Source organism: Branchiostoma belcheri, unplaced genomic scaffold (assembly GCF_001625305.1).
Source record: "Branchiostoma belcheri isolate BF01 breed outbred unplaced genomic scaffold, Haploidv18h27 scaffold40, whole genome shotgun sequence".
NCBI lineage: Eukaryota > Metazoa > Chordata > Leptocardii > Amphioxiformes > Branchiostomatidae > Branchiostoma > Branchiostoma belcheri.
Genome location: NW_017804021.1, coordinates 2715740 through 2724922, shown reverse-complemented (window position 1 = coordinate 2724922; position 9183 = coordinate 2715740). Strand labels below are relative to the sequence as shown.

At 46.5% G+C, this 9183-nt stretch overlaps 1 protein-coding gene across 1 annotated transcript in view; it reads left to right on the top strand.

Annotated features, from left to right (window-relative positions):
• LOC109477651 (inactive tyrosine-protein kinase transmembrane receptor ROR1-like) overlaps positions 1-9183 on the top strand; it is a 25980-nt gene that overhangs the window by 8873 nt on the left and 7924 nt on the right. Inside the window, exons 4-10 of the mRNA XM_019778986.1 lie at positions 2219-2384; positions 2597-2721; positions 4222-4530; positions 5495-5528; positions 6099-6187; positions 6804-7142; positions 7613-7858. Of these exons, the coding sequence (XP_019634545.1) occupies positions 2219-2384; positions 2597-2721; positions 4222-4530; positions 5495-5528; positions 6099-6187; positions 6804-7142; positions 7613-7858 (1308 nt within the window). The remainder of the gene's footprint in view (positions 1-2218; positions 2385-2596; positions 2722-4221; positions 4531-5494; positions 5529-6098; positions 6188-6803; positions 7143-7612; positions 7859-9183) is intronic.

Below are 9183 nucleotides of genomic sequence, written 5' to 3'. Positions count from 1 at the left end.
CCCCTTCATACTGCCCCCTCCCCCTTGTAGCTGACCATGTCTAATTGATTAGAGGGCGTCCCTGCCAACTGTGACCTTGCCAGTGCAGGCTGTGGAACATACATCTGGTTCCTGTCACATTGTTCTGGTGTGTCAGGCTTGGAGGCAGCCTGATCCATTGATGTTTTGAGTTAGAAGGCCCAGGAAAAAATGTTGTGTTTCCTGTTTCCCAACCAACCCTAGAAAAAGTTTTTTTTGTGTGGATTGCTGCAAGGGATATGAATTTTTGAGCTGATCAACCTTTTCTAGCTCCTTGATCTGACACGAGTGATGAAACGCTGTACAATTAGTTTTCCAACATTGACATTGAAAATATCAGTGTCCTCATGCAAGGTTTACCTGATAAACTGAAGTATAAGTTCAATCACTAAAGATGGCCAAAGTCTAATTTAAAAAAAAAAAAGATAATCCCTACCTACCGACCCTATTTTTTTCAGGACTGAAACAGGAAACACGACATTATATTTCCCTGGCCTAGGCATCCATTGATGTTTTGAGTTAGGGAGATTTTGGGGCTGAGCTTGTGTGACAGGAGAGTGGAACAGGAGAAGTTGGTCCCTGCAGGCTTGCTGAACTCTGCACACTACAAACTGGGCTGTAAAGTCTCTCACCTGTTCCTAACCAATCAGTCTGGCAACCGGGGCAGCCTACAGGATATGAGAGGGCCTGCATGGGGGGGTCCTGGAACAGGAGAAGTTGGTCCCTCCAGGCTTGTGACCTCTCGCACAACAAACTGCGCTGTAAAATCTCTCACCTGTTCCTAACCAATCACCTGGTCTGGCAACCAGAGCTGCCGAAACCTCAGCCTGGAGACTCCAGGATATGAGAGGGCCTGCATGGGGGGGTCCCGACAACGCTCTACGCTGGTGTGGAAACCACTCGATTACGCTTTACGATAAATTCCAAGTGGCTACTATGCATTACGTAGAATGAAAACGGCTCTACGGAAAAGGGCATACGGGCTCCCATATAAATTGCCCTGGTTCATACTTGCACCAGGGCAGGGCTCCAAATTAAAAGTGGTCCAATGGCCACTGAAATTTAGGCTGGGACAACTAAAAAGACACTCTGGGGCAATAGAAAAATAGAAGGATAATCAACATCAGAAGGTCAGCCCTTCTTTTGTTTACCAGGCACACATCCTGGGTTTTGAATCCGGAAAATTGTCTCCCAAGTGAATCAATGTGTTTCCATATGAAACGTTCTTTTGGTCCGATTTACATGGCGCAAAAATTGGAACCTTAGTGATTTCTGGGAAGGAGCTGTTGTTGTCCCTCTGACAGGATGTGTGGCACGTGAGGCTGGTTTGTGTGAGGCTGACAGGACTCTTGACTGACGTGTCTCCCACCAGTGTTTTGTGTTGTTTGAGAATTACTGATCGCTAAGCTCAGTCCAGGGATTAAAGTCTTACAACTCCAAACTCTTCACCCGAAACTGTTTGAAAACTTTAAGACAATGTGAGATACCCAGGAAGGAAAGGAAAAGAAATCTGCTACAGAGGAATAAAAACATGCTGAAATTTTTCCTTGGATGACCTTAAGTTCTGTTTCCATGGTTACTGAAATCCTGACCCCTGACCCGATGTTGACCTCTGTGCTTATGTGGGTAGAAGAAATAAATTCTGGGTAAAATAGGTTCTGTTATGTGACAAGTTGTGCTTCACAACTTCGCAATATAGGATTAGTTTCATACCGATGTATGTTACATTGTATATGTAACTTATTGTAAAGGGGGTGAAGTCTGCCCTCCATGTCCCAAATCCCCCCCCCCCAGTATACCTGCAGCTAGTAGAGCTCAGGGTTTTTTCTAAAGAGGGGAATAAGGGAGCTGCTCCCTCATGTAATCAGCTAGCTCCCTCATATTAATTTTCAGATTGAACTCTAAGTGGCTTTTTTCCATGTAAAACAAACTAGTATGACAATGCATTCTAGCTTAACATACAGCTGTGTTACTCTTGTAAAAAAAATCCCTCCCTCGCCATGCGATCTGCTCCCTCATACTATTTTTTTCTAGCTCATTCATAACGTTACTATGGGTAAAGTCTGCCATCTCTGACTGTAGCATTACCGTTTTTCTGTTCCCCCCAGTATACCTACAGCTAGTAGAGCCGATGCATAACGTGACTATTGGGTAAGGGTGTGAAGTCTGCCATCTCTAACCCCCACTGTTCTCCCCCCAGTATACCTCCAGCTAGTAGAGCCGATGCATAACGTGACTATCGGGATGGGAGAACGCGCCGTCCTGCGATGTAAGGTGGAGGGTGTCCCGGCGCCGAACTTCCGCTGGTACAAAAACGACGCTCCACTCACCTCGGAGAGACGCAGGATACAAATACGCAACTACAGGTAATTGATTATCTTTCCATTTTTTATTGTATTATTTCCATTTATTGGTTATATTTAATTTTGTATAGTTCAGAGTTTAGAGGAGGAGGGCCTTGTATAAGCATTCCATGTTTCTCCCCTCCTCCTGCACCTGTTTTATCCTTGTTTTGTATTATTATTGTCTGTTTTGTTTATGTGCAAACTAATAAAATAAAAAATTCATATATTTCCAGCTGGGGTTCGCGGTTACGGATAAAGAAAGTGGACACCCACGACACGGGTTACTATCGCTGTGTGGCCACCAACGGCCAGGACCGCGTCTCCACACAAGCAATACTCTATGTTAGATACATGGCAGGTCAGTGCACAGACAAACAAACACACAAACACTCGGGGTTCAAAATAACCACCTGTGACTTGCGGAGAATGTTTCAAAAGTACCAATCTTTAATTTTCCTAAAATACCAGCCTGCATTTCTCCTCTGGTCTCTTAGAGTCACTGACGAAAGCTAGTGGATGCTACCTGAAATGTCTGACCGTTTCCAAAATCATATCCAGTAACTGTTGCTTGAGTAACTGTTTTTGGCGCAACTTGCAATTCACACACAGTTTTTAGGACTGACAGGTGAAATGTAATGCATTTTATTTAAGTTTTTGTGCAATTTTGTAGGATGTCAGAGAAATTTTCAGCAATTGAAAGAAAAACTTGCAACATTGCAGTTCACAGAAAAAGAGTATTTTGAGCCCTTCCCACAGACAGAATCTCGTGTTTTGTTGCGTCAGCTGTCCCTGGGAGCTTCTGTGACATGGGTACACCTCAGGCCTCCAGCCTCCTTCGCTAATCAGAAATTAGGTTTAGTGCACCCAAATTGGAGCTACGCACCCAGTTTTTTTTCTGTGGATAATCAGAAATGAAACCTTCCATTTCTGTCTCACAAAGTTATGTGTGAAATGTTGGGGAATGCAGCAGAGGTTCAGGGTTGTGGAAGTGGCAGGGAATGTTCAGGAGAATGCAGCTAAGGCTGAGGCTTGTTAATAAGCCTGAGGACCAGAAATGTTGGGGAATGAGGCTGGTTCAGGGTTGTGAAAATGACAGGGAATGTTCGGGAGAATGTAGCTGAGGTTCAGGGAAATTGCAGGGAAGGTTGAGGGTTGTTAAGAAGCCTGAGGACAGTGTGAAATGTTGGGAAATGTAGCTGAGTTCAGGGAAATTGCAGGGAAGGTTGAGGGTTGTTAATAAGGCTGAGGACCACCCTGGAGGGAGGAAGCCTGGCAGCCATGGCATGAAGCCAACCGGGGAAGTTTCCCTCCAAGTTAGCACCTTGTCTGGCCCACATCAACGTCACTGAGACTTACAGGGACAGCAGCAGTTAACTCCAGCCAGCTTTGAATTTTTTTTCCTGTCAGCCTCGCTTCACTGTGACTGTGAGTGCTCGCAATTTAAAAAAACGGGTGCTGGTTAGAGCTCAGTGCCAGTGTCAAAGGACTAGTCGACAGGGGAAATTATGTGTAACCGACACTCTGAGGGTTAAACGTACCACATGTCACAGAAGCTCCTGTCTTGGTGTGTCCTGGTTTTGGTGTTTTTGTCTCTTTCCTTTCCGTGTATTACAAATGTGATCTGTTAACGTCAGTTTTCACTAACCCTGACTAAACCACCCCTCTAATGGCAGTGGGTTAGCCCGCATACAGCACCTATCCTTGTGCGGACTGCTCCACTTGCAGGTGGTTCGGGGGGGTTCAGGTGACGTGGTGTGCTTTCGCACTAACGGACTAATCCACCTTTCCACGGGGGGAGAGAAAGAAAGAAGCCCACAGGCACTTCAGGTGTGAAAATGTGGTCCCTTTTCTTCCACAGCGAGCAACCCCCCCGGAGCTCTGCGGTTGGTACGGCCCATGAACAATGAGACAGTCCAAGTCGGGAACAGGGCAAACCTGAATTGCAAGGTCGCGGGGATGCCCACCCCCGTCTTTAGGTGGTACCGAAACGATGCCCCGCTTTCTGCCGAGAAAAACCTTCGGATAGACATTAGAAATTACGAGTGGGGTTCGCGCCTGAGAATCAGGCACGTGGAAACGCAGGACACGGGATATTACCGATGTGTAGCCTCCAACGAGCATCAGTCCATTGCAACCACGGGTATTCTCTATGTAAAGTACATGGACGGTAAGTTCCCATCATGCATTTCCTCTGGGTGAAAGGTCGTAGGTGAAAGGTCGGCGGCCGACCTCTGACCCTGATAGAGTAGGGCGTGGTTTTGGTTTCTCTCTCCTGACCTTCGACCTCCGTTTCTGTTTCCTTTTTCTAACCAGTTTTTAGAGGTGCAGAGCATTTTCCCAGCTGAAGTTGCCTTTTTTTTTGTTTCAATTTTTTTTAAAGGAAACTTTTTTTCCCATTTTTGCTTCTGCTTTTTAGAAAGTTCCAAGTTTGCTGCTTTTCTGTAAAACCCTGAAGGCAGACTTCCACCCAACCTGTCCCTCTCTCATTCTTAACTGTCGCTTATTTAAACTTGTTAGTGTTTGTCCTGGTGTTTTATTCGTTCATGTAGGAAATGACTAGACGTGATCAACTGTACAACAATGTCATGTCCAAGTGTTTCTGACTGCACATTGATATCTGAATGTGGCCTGGGTACCATCCTGGTTAGTTTACGTCCGCTCCGGTAGTTGCTACCCACCAACATTAGCGTTTATCGGAGTGGAGATAAACTAACCAGGATGGTACCCAGGCTAATGCGAGTCCCAACATAATGCCTATATACATTACAACAAATTTGTAATGTATATTCTTGTGTTTTCCCATGTATATTGTGTATTTTATATGTAACCCCAGGGATACCTGAAAAACAGGTCCGTAGACCTGAGCGTATTACTCTGGTTAAATGAAATTAATGAAATGAAAATAAATGCCTCCCTAAAAGCTATGACAGTGGACTGTTTTCGAATCAGTCTACACTGAATTTTCACAACGAACCAACAGCATGAGTGACAAAACTGAACAAAAATAAGGCTTGGACCAGGAGTAACAATGTGCAGTTAGGGTTGTTTGAAGTCATTTTCATATTACTTTGTTTGTTTGTTATAAATTCACTGACTTGCTACGCTAACTTTGTCTCCTGTTTGCCTTACAGACTCGCACACACCTGCCACGTCAAGCGGTGAAATGTAAGTTCTGTTTCTTTGCTTCTTTAAACATTCTAAGCAAGAATCGCAGTGCATTATGTTCTACAGCGAGCTCTTTTCTCTAGGATCTTCCAGTAACATCGGGGAGAAAGTCAAGCACTGTATATGAGTGTTAAATTTTATTTGCCATGTTCTGGAAGGAACTGAAAGTTTTCCTGCTTGTTTGGTGACGTAATTAATTAATTGTTTATTGAGAAATCAAAGCCCTTCACGGCCTCACAGCTTAATTGTGGGATTTGTGCCTTAAACTTCAAGTCATGGAAATGTTGATTATGACAACTGTAGTTAAGTGTGACTTTGTTTTTGTTGATGGTATTTTATTTGCTTACACAGGGGGGTTACTATCAGCTATAGATACGTTGTACAGTATTGTGATGTTGTTGTTGGTTGTTCCAAAGGGGGGTTATTGTCAGCTTTTGATAAGTTGTACAGTATTGTAAATTAAATGTTGTTGATGGAGTTTCTATTTTTCCCCAGGGGGGGTTATTGTCAGCCATAGTTATGTTGTACAGTATTGACATGATTGTGATGTTGTTGTTTATTTTTCCCCAGGGGGGGTTATTGTCAGCAGTACCGAGGTGCCGCCTGCCGTAAGTTCATCGGAAACGCCACAATCTACATGGACACTCTCCGGGCTCAGGGTCAGTCATTTTAGGCATTCTAGTCTGACTTCTGCAACGTTATCACTGTCCAGATGGTTTGGCTGAACCTTCAGAACTAATGTTACAGCGTACAGGCCATGAATGTAAAGTTAAACATAACTTCATAAGATTGTTCCACACACATATCTAAGTGTTAAGCCTAGAGCACCAGTTGGTGCTTGTGTGAGGGCAACAGAACAGACTGAGTAGAGAAATCCATGCACAGGCTTCACTTGGGAAGTAGAAATTGTAAAAGTTGCTGACATTTTTTTAAGTATTTACTAGGCATTTAAGTGTTCTTACAATGCAGGCTTAATTTTGTTCTAACACAAGCATGATTTTTCCAGCAGGTATAATAGAGAACCAGCTGATGGTTGTTTGTTTGTTTGTTTGTTTTTCTGTAGCGCTGTGCGGACTACGCGATCCCCTCGCTGTGCCACTTTACTCATGTTTGTTTGTTTGTTTGTTTGTTTATCCGGCAGGTATAATAGAGAACCAGCTGACAGCAGCGTTCACAATGATCGGTACGTCCAGCGAACTGACCAAGCGCTGTGCCGACTACGCGATCCCCTCGCTGTGCCACTTTACTCATGTTTGTTTGTTTGTTTATCCGCAGGTATAATAGAGAACCAGCTGACAGCAGCGTTCACAGTGATCGGCACGTCCAGCGACCTGACCAAGCGCTGTGCCGACTACGCGATCCCCTCGCTGTGCCACTACGCCTTTAAGTACTGCGACGAGCACTTCCCCTACCCGCAGCCGCGCCAGCTGTGCCGAGACGAGTGCGAGATCCTGGAGAACGACATCTGCAAGACGGAGTACATCCTGGCCAAGACGCACCACCTCATCGGGGAGTGGATCCTGCCGGACTGCTCCGAGCTGCCGCTCATCGGGACGCCCGAGTCCGCCAACTGCATCCGCATCGGGATCCCCACCATGTCCCACATCAACCGCAGTAAGTACCGCGTTACCATGTTTACTGTTACCATGGTTACTGTTACCATAGTTACCAAACCCACTCATCGGGACGCCCGAGTCCGCCAACTGCATCCGCATCGGGATCCCCACCATGTCACACATCAACCGCAGTAAGTACTGTGTTACCATGGTTACTGTTACCATGGTTACTGTTACCATGGTTACCATAACCCGCTGATCGGGACGCCCGAGTCCGCAAACTGCATCCGCATTAGCATTCCCACCATGTCACACATCAACCACAGTAAGTACCATGTTCCCATGGTTACTGTTACCATGGTTACTGTTCCCATGGTTACTGTTACCATGGTCACCATACCCATTTCCATGCCAGCCTTTGCCAACTGTGGCAACAGGCCTTAGCACCTCCTTATATAGAGGGACTTTATTTTATAGAGTTTATGAAGGTCACTGACCTTGTTTGACCTTTAACCTCTCCCCCCACAGGTCACACGTGTTACGAGGGGAAGGGCGGTGGTTACCGGGGAACGGTTGCCATGACGAAGTCGGGGATCCCGTGCCAGGCGTGGAACACGGAGACCCCCCACGTGCACTTCCTGCGCGCCTCGCAGTACCCGGAGCTCGCCGGCGGACATAACTACTGCCGTAACCCTGGCAACGAGATGGACACACCCTTCTGCTTCACCACCGACGAGTCCACTCGCGCAGAGGGGTGCGACATCCCCAAGTGTGGTAAGTTCCACTCCGTCTGGGGGGGGGGGAGGGGTGCGACATCCCCAAGTGTGGTAAGTTCCACTACGGAAAGGGGTGGTCTTTACTCATTATCAGTTACTCATTACAAGCAACTGGTTAGACTTTGACAGTGAAAAGTAGTGGAGGCCATTCGGAACATCCCCAAGTAGGTTCCACTGCGGAAGGGGGGTCACTGATCGCGAGAAAAGTAGTGAACGCCACTCAAAACACTTCTCAGAAGCTATCCAGTTGCTTGAGGAACTGTTTTCTTGTGTATCCCATTTACCTGGATGTCTAACCTTTATCAATGATTGTGTCGTTAGCTGTAACCCTCAGCTTGTAGCATTTCTGTGTGAATATGTTGCCCATTTCCTCCACAGTGCACTGCGTCTGAACCAAGGGGTGTTCTTATTAAGTTATGTGTGGATAGTTTCTAACCCATGTGAAAATGTCTAACCTTCATTGACATTCTGTGTCAAAATGTTGTCTGTTTCCTCCACAGTGGACTATATATGAACCAGAGGCTGTCTTTGTTAACTTGCTAACTGTGTCAATAGCATCTCAGTGTTCTCACCAGGATTTTTTCACATCATAGGGGTCAGGTACCGAAGGAAAACTTTCGCGGCGCAAGTCGTGTATTGAGCCTAAAAATTTTGAAACTCATAACCCCCTGAGACACTATTTCTTGTTTATTGAGGGACAGATTTTGTGAAGTTAAGGCTATAGCTTCATTCTAAAGTTATACTTTCATTTTATGCAAGATTTATGAAGTTTCTCCTCCCAAAACAATGCCAAAAAACTATGCTGGTTGAAAGACAGCATAGGGGGTCCAAATCACAGCATAGGGGGCCCAAATCACAGCATAGGGGGCCCCTATGCTCAAAAGGCCTGGCGAGAACACTGATAGTTTCTAACCCATGTGAAACTGTTGTCCATGTTCCGTTGTCCGTTCCTCCGCAGTTCGCTATCTTCCCGGGCGGTTGAACCGGCTGAACAACGTGACCGTCCTGGAGGGCGGTTCGGCCACGTTCGTGTGCCGCGTGCGTACGGTCGAGGGCGGCGTCCCCCTCCCGGCGTTTAGCTGGTACAAGAACGACGTTCCGCTTTGGCCGCGCTAAACCCGCGGGTCGAGATGCGCCATTACAGGTGGGAGTCCCGGCTCCTGATTCGTCACGTGGTGACCGAGGACACCGGGTACTACCGGTGCGTGGCCAATAACGGCGTGGAGGCCGTCGGCACCACCGGCGTGCTGTTTGTAAAGTTCTACGTGACGGCGGTGAGTATGCCTCCATCTTGTCATGGTGGCAAGGGCAGTCAAGGTCGCG